General features: G+C 41.5%; 1 protein-coding gene across 10 annotated transcripts in view; it reads right to left on the reverse strand.

Annotated features, from left to right (window-relative positions):
* Positions 1-17,294, reverse strand: part of ARHGEF28 (Rho guanine nucleotide exchange factor 28) — a 117,992-nt gene that overhangs the window by 87,457 nt on the left and 13,241 nt on the right. For 8 of the 10 annotated variants that reach the window (XM_062612454.1, XM_062612458.1, XM_062612453.1 and 5 more), the window contains exons 2-3: positions 10,272-10,419; positions 8,105-8,392 (exon numbers count right to left, since the gene is read on the reverse strand). In XM_062612454.1, the coding sequence (XP_062468438.1) occupies positions 8,105-8,392; positions 10,272-10,419 (436 nt within the window). The remainder of the gene's footprint in view (positions 1-8,104; positions 8,393-10,271; positions 10,420-17,294) is intronic. The other 2 variants (XM_062612455.1, XM_062612450.1) reach the window with 1 other exon arrangement.

Raw genomic sequence — 17,294 nt, forward strand, 5'->3', positions numbered from 1 at the left:
TTTTGGGCAACAGATTTTTTTCTTTGTCTCCCCATTTCAGATTCTAGGCCAAAATGCGTCCAGTTGGACACAGGATCTGCTGCGGGTTCCTAGGCCATACAGAAAAGTAATGAACTATGTTTTTTTTCCCTCAAAGGTCTGCAAAATATTTCTAGTTTTGGTCTTCAAAGGCAGTGAGCATTGCTGCATTTTAGTTACCAACATTAGTATGAATTACAGTGTTTACATATCTATCAAGTGAAATGGCATATGCGTTTCAAAGTCTTCAAGCACATACAACCTTCATGTCCACTGAATCCAACTCAAGCATTTGTAGAACTGCTTTGCTAAACAGCAACATAGAACCATAGCATTACCTGGGTCAGAAGGGACGTTTAAAGATCATCTAGTCCAACCCCCCCTGCAATGGGCAGTGACATCTTTCACTAGATCAGCTTGCCCAAAGCTCCATCAACGTGACTTTGAACACTTTCAGCAATGAGACACCCACAATTTCTCTGGGCAACCTGTTTCAGTGTCCCACCACCCTCATCATAAAAAATTCCTTCCTTGTAGTCAATCTAAATATAGCCTCTTCCAGTTTAAAACTGTTGCCCCTTGTTCTGTTGCTACAGGCCCTGGTAAGCATCTGTCTCCATGTTTCTTATAAGCCTCCTTTACATATTCAAAGGCTTCAATGAGGTCTCCCCAGTGCCTTCCCTTCTTCAGTCTCATAGGAGAAATGTCACAGCCCACTGATAATTTCTGTGACCCTCCCCTGGACCTGCTGCAAAACGTCCATGCCTTTCTTGTGCTGGGAATCCTAGAGCTGGATGCAGTACACCAGATGCAGTTTCACAAGAACAGAACCCACACAGTGAGTGAGTGGCTGGGTAAAGTCAGCACATAAGGAATATGGAAGCAGGATAATAAAAATGCTGGGAGCCTCTGCCTCACTTGCTTGGAGAATGCCCTAACCAGATACAGTACAAACATGTGTGCCAATGTCTTCCCTTTCTGTGTTTCTATTTTTCTTCCCCAGAGACTGATAGCATCATATGTGCTTTGCACTAGTCCCAGTGCTATTTCTATGCTTAAGAAAGTCTCCCCAACAAGGACTCTAGGAAACTCAAGGCTATGCCACCATGTTGACCCTGGCAGAGCATCACCAGACATCAGGCACCAGCACTTGTCTGGCATATTTATGTGTACACCCGGAAGTTCAAGTCTAGATGTCCAGGAAATGAGCATGTCCAAAACATAGGCCTTGAGCAAACACTATCCATTTCCAGGTTAAAATGCTCATGAAAAAATGAGCTTTCAAAATTGCTCCTTAGTCTGGAGTACTTAAATTCTGCTTGAAGTCCTTCTTTAGACATCCAAGTACTTTCTTGAGATGCTTCCAACTACACCAATTTTATTATATACAGTGTTAATAAGCAGCCAGCATGTAAATCCATCTAATTAAAACACATGCAAATATATCAACCAGTATTAAGCACACTAAGTATCTGATTACATACTAACCACACCCCAACCCTCAGATTAAAAACGCAGAAACAAAAAGACAAACTTTCATCTGAACTCCATCCTCTGATTAAAACTTTGGCCTGGGGCCACTGGGTTTCAATGTATATTGTAACACTGTAAAAAAAGCCAGATAAACTTGCCCTGGGGCAGGCAAGATCAGGACTTTTCCACTCAGCAAAAAGGGGGCCCTTAGCAAGAAGCATAGCTTTCTCTCTGCTCGGACACTGCAGCAAATAAAGTTACTCTTCTGGTGGCTAAATCTTAAAAACAATGCAGTATGAGCAAGTCTGTTCCAAAAGAACCTAGTTCTAGAAATAACTAATAAACAGTAATTAATCTTTGTGGTCTTCAACACCATCTACAACAGTAATTTCTATTCTCTCACCCTGAATATTCTAGTAACAAAGTTCTACCTGCCTGACCTAACAACCTCCATGTAAGCTTAAGCTAAATTTGTTCATGGCTAGCTTGAATGCACGTGGTAGCAGAACTACTAGGAAGCTCGACCAGCTGTTTTCACCCCTGATGTACTTCGTTAGAAACAGCAACTCACATTCCTCCCCATCCTTCACCTCTACAGACTGTGTTTGCTGCACTACTATCCTTTTACTACTCCCACCTGGCTTGCCCAGGATTGAGCAGAAGCTGATGACATAAAGCAAATACTAATAACTTCATGATACTAAAATCTGAAATACAAATTGTAAAGTTGAAACGATAAATGTAAAAGTAAATATGCTCTTTCAATAGAAGAAAAGTATTTTTCACTGCAAGTCTGGCTGAACACTGGGACACGTCACTCAGATGATAGGTTACAAACTGTCTATCCTTGCAGGTGCTCAAAATTGATCCAACTTCAAAGCTAGCAGAGGGTAGGACCAAGCCACTGCTAGGGACCCCTTCCATCCAAATTGTGCAACATAAAAAAAAAAAAAAAAAAACCAAAACATAACGACTGCTATTTAAATAGACACCCTAAAAACAAAATATTTGCAGTAAAAAGAAAGCTAACATTCTGAAAAAACTCATCTTGAGCACTTTTAAGAACAATATTCAGCCCACCAACCTCCTCTTAAGAGCTTTTCACCTTGACAGAACAAATGTCATTTTCCCACACTTTTCACTTTCCTTCCCCCATCCCCCAAGGTAGATTTCAAATGTGGCACAATGGGTTGGAAAACAAGGAAAAAAAAAAGAGACAAAAAGAAAACCATCAAGAATTTAAAAAATGCGAAAAAACATCGTTAATTCAACTGCATTCAGCGGCAAACAGGAAGAAGATATGGGAAAAGGAAAACATAAGGCTTCTTCAACATATTCATATTTAGATGGTATAAAACACCATTTCCATCAAGACAAAAAACCGACAGTTCCTAAGATCTGAAAGACGTCTGATTCATACAGGGTCAGCTACTGCAAGGCAAGTGGTGCTGTAAAAGATACGCACTATCAGGACATTGTTTAGCATCGCATCCTGATTTTCCAGCCTGAACACTCCGTTTGACTTACACAGAGCTAAGCCAAACACAGTCTGTTTTAAACATTAAATAAATCCTTTTGTTCTTCCTTGCACCTGAATCCTTTCCTGTGTCCAAAACAATAAACAAATATTTCTCTCTGACAGAAATGACTAAGCCCTTTCTGGGCTATGAATCTCATTCATTTCCTGGAAGAAGACTAAAAACCACAAAACTTGTGACTGGAAAAGCAAGGGAGACATCAAAACTGGCTGAGAAATTCCAGTTTTTCCTGGCTTCATGTTTTCACACACTGCTATTCATTTTTTCATTTTTCCATTAGTTATGAGATTGTTTATAAAGCTGTCTTCAGTGCACCTCACTGCTGCAAAAACACACACAAGTGGTTTTGTGAATAGACAGTGACTGTGATGCACAAAGTCAGGTACATAACCCATCAGAGGGTACGGCTGTGATGATATCTCCCCTTTCCATTTACTTCATATCTGGCACATCCCCTTTTTCTTTAATTAGTTCCCCTATTCATCAGACCTTCATCAACACCCACAGGCTGGCATCAAGGCTGCTTGAGAAGAGTCGGAAAGGGGGGAAGGTTAAACCCCATCTCAGGGGTGGACTGTAAGGAGTCTTGCAGCAGTTTTAGCATCAGGAAGGCTTCAGAAGCCTCCCATCCACTAGCCCCATTCAGTAAAGGCTGTGGATGGTGCTACCACCTACACTGTCAGGTGGAGTTTCACTTGACTTTACTGTTTTTCCTCTGTCCCATGCAGTTTCCAAAGCAGCAAACTCCTACAGGGCCAAAGATTTGTCTGTTTCTCTAACCTCCTGAACTGCCTGACCAAAAAAATACTACCTCTCCTCACAAATCTTACCATAACTAGAAATACTTATCTGCTGTTCTTAGTGTTTTCCTAATTCCATGAAAGGGAACACAGACTTTGCCATCATCTCCCTTTCCTTCTGTAGGAAAAAGAAACCGAAAATTCCTACTGAGGAAAAGATAGAGATAGTATTCAATTTAGATCAAAAATACAACCTGCATCAGCCAGGCTTGAACTGGTGCAGCTTAGCAGGAATGTGTTTAACACCAAGTGGAAATAGTACCAGGATTTACAAAGAAAAGGGCAGGGAGAGGGCAGCAAAGTCAAAATTCGACACAGAAAATGTTAAGAGTGCTCCCTAAAGGCAGACTATAAAGCAGCAAGGTTGGGTACTTCAGTTCATGCCACAAGACCTAACCCTAGTAAAGAATTATGAAGCATTTATGAAATAAAGTGGAAATTCTCCTTCTTCATGAAAGGGAATTAAACAAGTATGGATACTTCCCTATAATCCACACCTAATTTTCCTAATTCAGGTCATAATTTTATTGCTTCTACTGATAGCTTTAAACCTAAAAGAGCACTCTTTCTCTTGAAAATAACTAAATAGTGGCAAAGCCAGCAGCCAACCTTCTTGTTTGATTACCAGCATAGTTAAATCACCCAGACAACCTGCACTCACACTCCCAGCAATGCCCCTAAAACAACCAGAAACAGAAATGCCCTCAGCCTCCTGTGCGCAAGGCAGACGGCTCTGGAGCTCCTGCTTCCTCTCTGACAGCCAAGGAAAGTAATAAGTGTGTCAAGGACAAAAAAGTTGCAGGGCAGATGCAAAACCTATCTCTGATGGTCCTTGGGGGCTGACACTCCTAAAACACTGCCCTAACTTGATGGTACTATGGGAGGAAAGGTTACTTGGAAGCATTTTTCTTTTCCACATTAAACCACTCCATCTTTCTTCTTTTTCTTAGTAACCCAAAAAAATGTTGGCAGAAAATGATTCTTTTTTTAAAGCAGCTCTAACAAGTTATTTGCTTATTATTCAATACTGATCGGATACAATTTAATACATAAATCAGATAATACAATTTTCAAAAGGAAAATATCCTTTATAAGGTGCAATCAAAAAGAAAATTAGCTTCTCCCTCTCCCTCCTCACTAACCCTCCTTCCCCTTTCTTCAAACCCACCAGCAAATAAATGTGTGAGCATAGCACCTCGGTTAGGTCCCCAGCTTCCTCTAGCTGCAAACTGCCTGTGGGCCAGGTGATCTCAAAATCCAACCAGTTTGTGTAAGTAAGCAGCGTCTGACATGGTTGTCACACAGGCCCTTCACTACAAGTGAAGATTACTGAAAGGTTCATGCTTTCCTGTTTCTTTTGTTGAGCTTTTAAACAATGTGGCTAACAAGTCCTGACCTGTGCAACTGCACTAAATTCCTGAATTATTTGCAAGGCTCCCTAGACAATCCAGGCTCTCTTTATCCAATCCTTTTTATACTTTATAAAGGAAACACAAACACTTCTGAATATGAAAACTCCTATGAAAGAATTATTCTTCTATCTTTCCATCAACCCATACGTCTCTAAATCCTCATAAAAATGAATGAGGTCCAAAACACCAGATGGTGCAATAATTTTCTCCAGCCATGTGTCACACACAAGCACATTTTTTCCAGTACAAATAGCCCAGGAGCTCTGAAAACTGACAGAATCTCACAAATATGAGGTCCTAACTAGTGAAGGATGATAGCACCCACATCTTTCACAACACCAATACAAAAAAGCCACACATCATGACACCATCAGACCTTTGGGGCAAAGAGTTGCAGGTACAGCAGCCAGGGAAAGAAAGTCTCACCCTCTTTCTAAATCCTTATAAAGTCTCTCTTTCCCACCCATTTTGATCTTTCGGAACATGGGGAAGAAATGGAGTGCTGGGACAACTCCTGATCACCTCATGGTAGAAGATGATTAATCAACTCCTCAACTGTGCTGAGATCTGAAGCCCTCCTGCCCTGATCCCCCCACTTGTCCTTCCCTCTCCCTCACCTGCATGCACAGGGCTCCCTCAACTATGCTTGGCTTCTTGGCTTTGGGGACAAAAACACAGTGATGGGGACAGCATGAGGAAGCAACAAGAGTCAGTGCTTCTCAAAATCAGGTGAAAGAATATGGCTGTAGAAAGAAGAATCAAATAAATAAAGCTGTATGAAAGAAGAATCAAAACTATATTTTCAGAAAGGAGAGAGAAGGATACAGGAGCCAAAAAAATTACACAAACTGCTTAGAGGGTACCAAAATATATGTCAGGCCCAGCCCAAGCTGGACCCCAGAGAGACAAAGGAAATGCCTGACTTCCTTTAGGCTGAAGGCCAAGTTGTACAGAAAGTTTTCAGCAGCTCCACACTCAACAAGGGTGGCCAGTAAGCACTGCTGAGGCAGGACTGCACTGCACTGAGAGCTCCTTGCTGTGGCTACGAGCCCCCCCGGTTTTGTTTTATTCAGAAACAAGGAAAGAGCACAGCTTCATTTAAGAGCAATAACTGGGGCACAAAGGGAGATGTCACCTCTTCAGTGCAACAGTGCCCATGAGGCAGTCTCTAATGAGGCATGCTTGTATAACATTTCAAACCTTCACAGAGACTTTGTACAGTAACTGCAGCACACACCCCTGCTTTTTCGCTGTATTCAAATTTTGTTTATGTATAATATTTAAATCTGAAAAGTGAACAAAGACTGGAAAAGACATAGAAACATAAAAAATACCAGTCCTATAAAAGTATCATGAGGGCAACATACTCTTTTCCACACAAATGTTGCAGCACATATGAAAATTAACAATTAGCATGACTAAAACTTAAGAATTTTCCTGTTTGCATAGCAGTCTGGTACCAGCTGAGCTGATCTCCAAATCTCTGAGCCCACAATACACCCAGCATAAACTCCCCCATGTTTCAAGCAAGTAGGTACCCAGCTAGATGATTTGCCCAATCATCTCTCAGTACCATTGTTATCCTGCCGATGCTTCTGCATTGGGCTTCAACTGGTTTTGATGAAGCCAAGTCTGTGAACAAAATTATAGTTGATTTCTTCAGACTTTGAATCAAGGTCTTCATTGCTAAGATCCAACAGCCATTCCAGCAGCTGAATAACATGAACAAATATTTACTACACATCAAAATGAAACAAGTAACAGCCTTTTCTTTTTTTCTCTCCTGTCTAGCCAATATTTGAATGAGACATGGTATTTGTTTTTACATCTCTTGAAAGAGCTGTTTACAACAGACAGACAAAACCCATCCTTCTCCTGAAGAAGGCAGTAGCAGATTTCAAGCTGTCATTAAGAATTAGAAAGATTTAAGAAGGGAAAAAAGCCCTCACCCAAAGAAACGGGCTAAGTGCTGTGCTTTTACTTCCCAGAAGCTTGCATGAATCTCTCTTTCAGTTTGGCTCACATGGAAACTGCCTGTCCTCCAGCTTTTAGCAATTTAAAGTGCTAAAAGAAAAACAGCCAAAAGTACCAAATTTTCAATGAAAAACATACAAAGCCATCAAGTTTAAGAGTTTCCAACCTCAGCTATAAATCAGGTGGGTCTGCAAAAAAAATTATACTATTCAGCAAAACTTAACTACAGTTTTCTGTTTGCAGTCAAACCTGAAACCAGGAAAATTTCACTTGATCTTGTTACAGAATTTTCAACAGCATGGCCTAATGTAAAGTTTCATGTATATTTCTATCCCACTTCCTCTACAATAAAATAAAAGCCACGAAGCTTGCTTAATGATACTCTCCCCAAAGAATGGTTATAGTCTTAAAGCATAAACAGACTGACAGAACTGTGCTAAAAACTGTATTAACTCTGTACATCACTGCCTACAGTAACACATTCTTCTGTTTTATGACCATCTCCTTTTTGTCTTGTGTAATTAAAATATCTCACTTGGTTGGAAACATGGTGGCAATATCTCACCTCTACAATCCTTGCTTTTTTAAAACAGCTCTTTATTCTTGAAAAGGCAGGGTCTATTTATAAATAAAAGAACTGCATTTACACTGAGTCAAGGCACAAAAAGCTTCTGGAGAGACTAAGTTACAATAACCATTATTATCCTTTTTAAACCTCTGGGCACAAACCAAATTGCTCACTGCCCCTCTCAGATTTGAGCAATTTTTCATCTTAACCACAAAATAAAATACTAGAGTTGAGAACCTGGGATAAAATGATGAGACACCCTGCTCTGAACTGTGAGCAAAACCACTGTTAAAAGTTTTCCAACTGAAAATCAAACTTTACCACCTTCTGAGCAGCTTCCAAGGATGTTCCAAGTCGATGGCAACTCTTCATAAGCAACAGCCATCATCAAATCGTTATCAAGGGACTGCAGATCTTTTGTCCTTAGCCCAAATTTATCCAGCAACAGCTCATGACTAGTAACACATTCTGCATGATCAACCAGAAAGTGAGACAATTTGCAAGACAGATTCTCCCTGTAATTGACGGGACAGCTGCCAAGGACCACAGGTGAGTATCCCCTTGTGTACATTAACACAGAGACAGCAACTGCTTCTTGGCATCCATGACCTGTAATTATAATGCAGATTATTCACTAACAATTCCTATGTTCAGAAAATACATTAGTTTTTCCTCATTCCCCCCTGCCTCTAAGAGCTGTGACTATTTATTCAGCATTATTTCATTCTTTCCTCTAATCACATCTATTTGTTGTAGGGCATCCACCAACCATTTCTGGTGATGAACTTGGACTTGACTAGACTGTGAATTGCCAGTCCTCCCAGTTATACTGACATACTTAAATCAAGAACAGTCTTTCTAGGTGAAGGCTCTTTAACAACAATGGAAAGAAGAGATAACTGTATCAATATGAAATCCCACAAATCAAAAACTTGAAGGTTCTTGGATAAGAACTACGAAAAATGAGATACTCATTACAAGAGTGGCACAATGGCCTGCAGCACAAACTCTGAATAATGTATCTATTTAACACCCATTTCGTACCTACTTGGTGTCTCCATGTAGGCCAAAACCTAGAAGCTTTTAACTAATGCATGATTCATGCTTCCAGCAGACTTGACTAAGTGCTGTATCAACTCTCAAACTTATAGTTGGGACCCTCAAAGTCCAAGGTAGTTTGTCTCTCAAACCTCTTAAGCACCTTGTGCTTTCCTCCTCCTACTTTTCGATCTAAGTGAGGGTGGTTATCATATATCTAAGAAATGCAAGCTGTAACTCTCACAGGATTGCTAATCATGACATACTATGGGTGCAAATCTAAATTCCCAAAAATATCCCTGAACAACTACAAGTATATATGCAATCTAGCAACTGCAGAAGGAAGCATGTACTTACCACATCTGCAGTTGTTTTTAAAGTGCTCTACATTCCCTTATGTTTAATTTGGCCACTATGAAACAACACTAAGATCAGCAGGACTATATTTTAACCTCACACTTGATTTTCATCTGTTAATGGCGTCTGCTGGGTACAGGCAGAGGATTAAGTGTTACTTGCAGCCTCCTGTTTTTATTCATAGCTCAGAAGCAATCATTTAACAGTGTCTTTTCAGGCCTCTTAAAAAAAAAATAAATAAAAAACCCACAAAACTTTGCTGTCCTGGAATAAGCCTAGCATTGCATTTTCTCCAGTTGTAATCCGACAATCATTTATCATTCACAGGATCAAAGGAGCCACTATGTAACAGCAGCAAACTCCCTTTTTATACTCAGTAGTTATTTTCAGACTCTAAATCCCATTTAGAAAACAAGAAAAAAATAACAAGCAGATCCTATTGCACAGGTACACCATGTCTATAGCCACCTACTCACAAATGGAAAGGTCACAAAGCACACAATAAAGACGACAACCGGGGTTACATCCATAAGGGGGAAAACGCCAAGGCAGAGAGCCAGCTGAGAGGCAAAATAAATCCCCCTGTTTGCAGCAAGGCACCACTGGAACAGTTTCACTGACACCTCTGTACTGAGTATAGCTCCAGCAGAGCTCCAAGCACCTCATGCCTCCACCACGAGGGCCTTGGAAGCTGGGCTGGTTGCTGCACCAAGGGAAGGCTCAGACAAAAACATTGTTTTTGAGGCATTAGGATGCCTGGAGGCGAACAGTTGTGGAACAGAATTCATTCACATTGAAAATTATGCTATCCTTTAAGACTGCACTTTAATGCATACCCAACTGTGCAAGCCCAGTAACACTGTCTACACCTGATACTGCACTGGTATCATGGTTCATTTCTATGAAAGGCAGGAACACCTATAGTCAGCCAAACTCAGCCTGGATCCTTAAAGACCATCATTCAATTCCTGCATTTCCTCCATTACAGAGCCATAAACCAGAGTTGTACCAAATCATCCAGTTGTGCCCAGCTTTGACATGGATGTAGGGCACAGCAAAGAGAGCAAAAATGTGAACAGTAGTTAACACTCACCTGGAACAATAGACCGAAGAGCACTGTCACTAACTCGCTCTGCAAACATTACATGTCTCTTCAGGGATCCATCGTAAACAAAGTAAAACTCAGCATCCTTTGGGAGGTAAATATCTTTGTCAAATTTTGCATGTATAGTCACCTGTCCCTGGAAAATGAAAGGGCTTTCAGAAGCATGCAGTGAATTTCTCATCTCCAATGTATTTCAGACGCAAATTTATTACAACCTTTTCAACAATACTATACAGAGGCTGTGATCCAAACCACAAATCTGCAGTTTTCTACTTCCACTTAGAAAATAACACTAGTTTTATGCTGACAAGCAAAGATGATTTTAAAAAATGCCTTTTAAATAATGCCTTTCAACTAATTCCTTTCATCCTGATCCAAATATAACTTTTCATTTGAAATGCATTGGAAAAAGTGAGTCAGTGAACCCAAGTATTTTGTTATTCAAAAACCACACTGTGGTTTAAAAAAAAAAAAAAAAATCAGAAGTGCTTGAAGTTATCTTAGAATCAATTTTACAAAACATAAGCACTGATAATTCTACAACTGACTATGCTGGTTTCAAAGAATACTAATTCCCAGATATCTGCCTGTGGGTTTCTTTATAGTAAATAGAAAGCAACCAGCCAAGAAAAATCTGTCATACAATAGCTTCACAAAGGAACAGGAAAGCAATCTGAGAAGCAGCAAACAATAACAAATGTCTGACATGTCTGAGGGAGGAAATTTAGATGGAAGTTGCATTTTCTTGGAGGACAGTGTGCTCCACTGTGCCTCAACAGCTGCCACGGTTGTTCTAAGACAGAACTGCTCCAACATCTGGCAGAAATGGTGTTTTCTGGAAAACACACTACAGAAGAGTAATACCTCAGACATTCACACCTCCAAACGACGCCTGCCTTGCCTCTATTCCAAACAGTTAGTACAGCACTGGCTCCACCAGCTCCATAAACAAGTCTGGTAAAAACCAAAGCACAGTTCAGCAGCGTAGAAATTTCAGTGGTTTGAAAACTGCAGTTATACCCCTGACAGTCCTGTCAAGCACCCAGCAGCTCCTTCCCTGTTTATTATACAGCAAACATACATTTTACTGCAGTGAGAGTCTTGCTCCCCCCCGGCATTACATCTTCACCTTCCTTCCCCAAGGACATCTTTCTGGTCACTTGTAACAATGTGAACCCTGCATTTGTTTTCCTCTTAAATACAGGCAAGTCTTTTTAAGTATGTGTAAAGAGGCAAAGGCTAGTTTCAGGCACAAAATCTTCCTTAGATAGGATTGTTTCTTTAAGGATAGATGTAAACAATATTAGGAGTCCAGTATCAAAAGCAAACATGCCTGACATCCCCAGAAACTGATAATGCACCTTTTCTAAGTAGCCTAAAGTTTTGTTATAACTGCCAAGTGTTTTCTCCTATTTCTCTTTGGGTTTTGCACTGTTCTGTCCAGAATATTTAAGTTTTTTAATCCTTCTATGTTAGCTGTGAATAGCCCTTTCTGTCTGGATGGCTATTTGGGGGAAGTAAGAACAGGGTAAGACCCTGACGACATTGCAGAGTCTGCTCTGGTGCGTGCCTAACAGCAGCATGGAACACAGGAGTCCAGCAGGATTTCTCCCACACAGGCACTTGTGGCCACAGCTCCCAAACCACCTCCATACCCTCTGGACCCCGAAGCTGAAGGACTATACAGCCCAACAGCTTTTGCGTTTTCTTTGCACTATGTGAAACAAGGGAGAAATTTTGTAGTAGTATTTCTGATTTCTTAAGCCTAACTCTAGGGGGGGAGGTGAGGGAAATCAAGCTCAAATTGTATACTGCTCCTTTTCTTAAAATGTTAACTTAGAATCAGTGAGGACAGAGGAACATCTTGAACTGGTTGGACTGCATAATGTACAGGCATGAGGGAGAATTTCGTAACTCCTTGTCTTATAATGGATTAAGGAAAAAAGAGTGGAAAGCTCATGTGCCTAGAATAAAAGTTTTTCATAATCCACTCCTTTCAACCCTCCAGAAGAAGAAATTGCTGCTAACTTAACCAAAGATTTTACAGAAGGAAGGCAAATCAGCAGCTACCTTGTATGTGGCCAAGCAATTAAGTGATTCATTTTGAGAATCCCATGTGATCCAAAAAGAGGGTGAAACCCTGTATTACTAGAGAGGATTCAAAGATAACAGAGAAAGTAACTTTCACACAGGGGACTACGCTACACCTTTTTTGATGCTGCGTGGTTACCACACCTGGCATCAGAAACAGTTACTTCTCAAAGGACAAGCTCCTGTCATCATCTCCATCCTCTCTTCAGACGTTCGCATTTCATGTTGCTCAGTTCCATCAACTTCATCCTTGCTGCCACTACTTAAACATGCATCAGTTTGCTGTTCAGGCCACCACAAATGCCTTCTGCTCTGGTTTCAAAGGATCTTTTTTCTTCTCACCTACTCCTCCTCAACTGCACCCCTGGTGCAGTTATGTCATCTTCCTTTCTCACCTCCTGAAAATCTTTCACAATTGCATCCTACTGCCGCTGGAGTTCACCCCTTAACTCATCCCTTCCCATCCCTCCAATACTTTGCACAACACTTGTCCTGTACAGCCGTGTCCCAAGCCAGCCACCCTGCTGCCTGCCTTCTCACAGGACAACTTCTACCGCACATCAGTTCTTCTGTCTCCCTTCACCCTCTCCTTTGAGCTACAGCCTTCACCCTGGCTTCAGATCTACATGTGACAGAGCCTAGCTTAGCCTGTACTTAAGTGTCTTTTCCTTCAGAACTGTTTTCCTTTGGTGCTGAATTACATCTATTTAATGCCAGGTCTGAAAGTAAAGTGATACCTCCAACAAAAGCATTCAGGATCCATATGCTGCTGAAGAAATGCAGTCGTAAGACAGAAAGAAGAACCTCATACTATGTTTGATCAACCCTTCCCTACATTTGCAAAATCTTTTTTTAGATTTCTATAAAGTTATTGTACAGTTAATATAATTATTAGATAAGCTGCATACGTACCATACATATAACCTACATCCTTACATATACATACAAACTAATTAAAACAAAGATCCTGTAAAGCAGCTAGACAGTATCACAAACAGATGTGACTCTGATGGGGATAGCTGCACTCACAATCCATTTGCTGCCAAAATACATTTGTTTGGCAGATCAGTCTTTCCCACTGTTACTATCACTTGTACTTCCCTCCAAACACTGCTGGCAGAGGCTCATCCACTACATACGTGAAAACAAAAATACCACTGAACTCTGAGGATGCTTTAATTGCTGCCACAAAAGGTGTCTGTGTATGTCTATGCACACATCAAAGGTGCTTTCCTATTCTTTTTGACAGCTGTGAAGCAAGCTGCCCTGAGACAGCACTGTAATTAGCACTCTGTTCATTTCCTCTGTGTAGAGCCAACTTTGTTACCAAAACTATTTAACTATTTAATTTATTTTTTTTTTCCTTCAAACAAAGATCATCTGCAGTCCATTCTAGAAAACTCGTAGGTAGAAAAATACTTGGAGACAGTCATGCATGCTGTGACCCTCCTCCAGACTCTGCAGCTGGAAAAGGCAGAAGGATTCATCCTGCTTCTGAGCCAGACCAAAATGCAGCCTTTCAGGGTGGAGAAGGAGGAAGAGGAAATGAGGAAAAAGTCTGCCAGTTTATTTAGTTCTCTGCACTCTGTTTTTGGATGTATGACCCCACCTTTAGCTGCATTTAGATGCAGATCACTCAAGGGCATTGACTTACTGTGCTAAGCAGCTCTGCACACAGACAATATGCTGTTTTATTGAGAGCTGCGAATCTTACTCGTAATGACTGTACATGTCCTCCACAATTTTGTTTAACTCATTGAAGAGCTTTGGGCCAGAAACTTCTCCCAAGAATGATACACCCAGCACTTATCACATGAAGGTCTGGGGAAGAGACTGATGCAGAGGACTTTAGTACAAGCAAAAAAAAAAAAAAGGAAAAAGAAACAAACCAAAACGCACCACTTACGGTGTCCTAGGCAATATAAGAACAGCCTGGAAAGAATAATATATAAAGTGCTGAAAAATATATATATTGTAAATAAAACATAATTTCAGTGCCACAACTATTTTGGTCAAACAGTGGAACAGAGAGGTGGTCGATGCCCCAAGCCTATTAGTGTTTAACAGTCATTTCGACAATACCCTTAATAACATGCTTTAACTTTTGGTCAGCCCTGAACTGGTCATGCAGTTGGGCTAGATGATCATTTTAAGCCTCTTCCAACTGAAATAGTCTAGTGTATTCTGCTTTGGATTATTACGTTTTGTAGCAATCAGTAAAGCTCAGTGTTAGAAAACTGAAACAGAGCTTCAGAAACATGTACGAACTTGATCTCTCTCCTCTTCTTTGTGCATACATAACTGGTTCACCTAGGCAGAAACCCAGAAGCCATACATTAGCCCTGTGAGAAAAGGGCTTATTTTACTAGCTTAAATCTGAGGGACCATTTATATGTTTCCATTATATCCGTTCCCTGAAGAGGCATTTATTTCCTGGCTCCCGCAGGCAAGGCCAGCCCAGCCCAGGGAGCAGGTTGAAGCAGGAACTACCTGGACAGATCTTTCCCCTGCAGATAAATGAACTCAGAGAGCAACAAAAGTGGGAGCGAGTCCAGCTCCATCCTCCTCCTCCTTTCCTAGCAAGGCACACAGGAAGGAGATAAGAGGGCTGGATCTTGCAATGACACTCTGTAATGTATCCCTCCACCAAAGCAATTCCTCTCTGCTTCATGGGGCTTTCCCAGAGCTTTTGGGGAGCTGCTACCTCTCTGTAACAAAACTTTTTGGCAGAGCCTGAGTGCTCTCAATCAAAACATACATCCACTAGACTATTACAACAATTAAATACTGCTTGTAAACAGGGAAACATATTTGCCGGAGTTCCATGAGAAATTCATGCTCACAGAAAGTATTTGTTCAGTATCACTCTCACTGTATCTGGTAAAAGCACTTCTCCAGTGATTGCTGCCCCATTCTGCAAGGCCCAACCAAAACACCTTCTGAAGTCTGCTGAAGAACTGTGACAGGGACCTATCACTAAAGCATGAAGAGATTAAAATTACGGTTATCAGCATTTAAAAGTACGCAATTAACCACTCATTCATGTATCGGTGCTAAAAAGCAAACCCAACAAATCATAGAATCATAGAATAGTTAGGGTTGGAAAGGACCTTAAGATCATCTAGTTCCAATCCCCCTGCCATGGGCAGGGACACCTCACACTAAACCATGTCACCCAAGGCTTAGTCCAACCTGGCCTTGAACACTACCAGGGATGGAGCATTCACAACCTCCCTGGGCAACCCATTCCAGTGCCTCACCACCCTCACAGTAAAGAACTTCTTCCTTATATCCAATCTAAACTGCCTTGTCCTGTCACTACAGTCCCTAATGAAGAGTCCCTCCCCAGCATCCCTGTACCCCCCCTTCAGATACTGGAAGGCTGCTATGAGGTCTCCACGCAGCCTTCTCTTCTCCAGGCTGAACAGCCCCAACTTTCTCAGCCTGTCTTCATCCGGGAGGTGCTCCAGTCCTCTGATCATCCTCGTGGTCCTCCTCTGGACTTGTTCCAACTGTTCCATGTCCTTTTTATGTTGAGGACACCAGAACTGCACACAATACTCCAGGTGAGGTCTCACGAGAGCAGAGTAGAGGGGCAGGATCACCTCCTTCGACCTGCTGGTCACACTCCTTTTGATGCAGCCCAGGATACGGTTGGCTTTCTGGGCTGCAAGCACACACTGCACCCGGCTCTTGTTCATTTTCTCATGTACCAGCACCCCCAAGTCCTTCTCCGCAGGGCTGCTCTGAATCTCTTCTCTGCCCAACCTGTAGCTGTGCCTGAGATATCTCCGACCCAGGTGTAGGACCTTGCACTTGGCGTGGTTAAACTTCATAAGGCTGGCATCAGCCCACCTCACAAGCGTGTTATGATATACTCACTACCTGAAATGGGGACACTGTGCTGCTACAGAGCAATGTTTGCTCTGAGCTTGTTCCAGACACTGAAGCTGGAAATACATCCCAATTAGCATGTTTCTTCTCCATTTCTAAATACAGAACCAAGTTAGGCTTAACATTCATCCTCAAGGTACCAAAACCCAAACTAGGTAAGTCACACAGGTGACTCATCTTTAGAAAACCAGCCAAGCTTTCAGGCAAGTGGCCTGAAAACAGCATGGCCCCAGAGGACTTCACTGCACAAGATTCCTGACAATCCACTAGTTGGTAGGTGTCTTTGATACCATTTTCACAAGTTCACTATTTAACAACAGTTCAACCTCTCTCCCACTCTTTCCTCTCACTAACAAGCTTTTATATATCCTCACAAACTTGGAAAATGAGCAAGTTTTAAAGTCAAAGGGCACTTACTGAGACCAGACAGCTATTACCTTACTTACATTTACACCTGTAAATGGTGTTCAAAACAAGTACCCAACTCCACCCGACAATCACAGTGACACACAGGAATTGAAGATCCCTCAAATGCCACCCAGGACTGTAACAGCAGAGAACTTCAGGCAGCCACATCAACCTCTATGTCTGCAAAAAGAAGCTGACAGAAGACAACAAGCATGGGAGAAACCCTTGGTCCACTGAAGCCAGGTGGAGTTTTGCCATGAATTTAATGACAGCCAACATTATCATTGCAATCCTTGAAATAAAAGAGGCACGTGGGAGAAATGGGGGAGAAGAGGCTGCCGCTATGGCAGCATTAAGAGACATCAACTTGGCTGTAAATGTATTAAACTTGTGGCTAATCAAGTACTTGGCAGCTTTGATCTGTCTGGGATCCATAAAAGTAAGCATACCTTTTATTACCAGTGAAAACCCTAACCTGGCACCAACGCCAAGGAGGAGATTAGGAACGTTTGTGTTTTTAACAGGATTTATAGGTCTATGCACTCTTTCAATGCAATGAAACAGGTTTTCCTTTTGTTTCTCTAGGGCACTCAAGAGCTAGATCAGGCATATAGGAGC

This window comes from Pezoporus occidentalis, unplaced genomic scaffold (genome assembly GCF_034315485.1).
Source record: "Pezoporus occidentalis ecotype Australia unplaced genomic scaffold, CSIRO_AGI_Poc_V1 ctg16, whole genome shotgun sequence".
NCBI classification, from domain to species: Eukaryota; Metazoa; Chordata; class Aves; order Psittaciformes; family Psittacidae; genus Pezoporus; species Pezoporus occidentalis.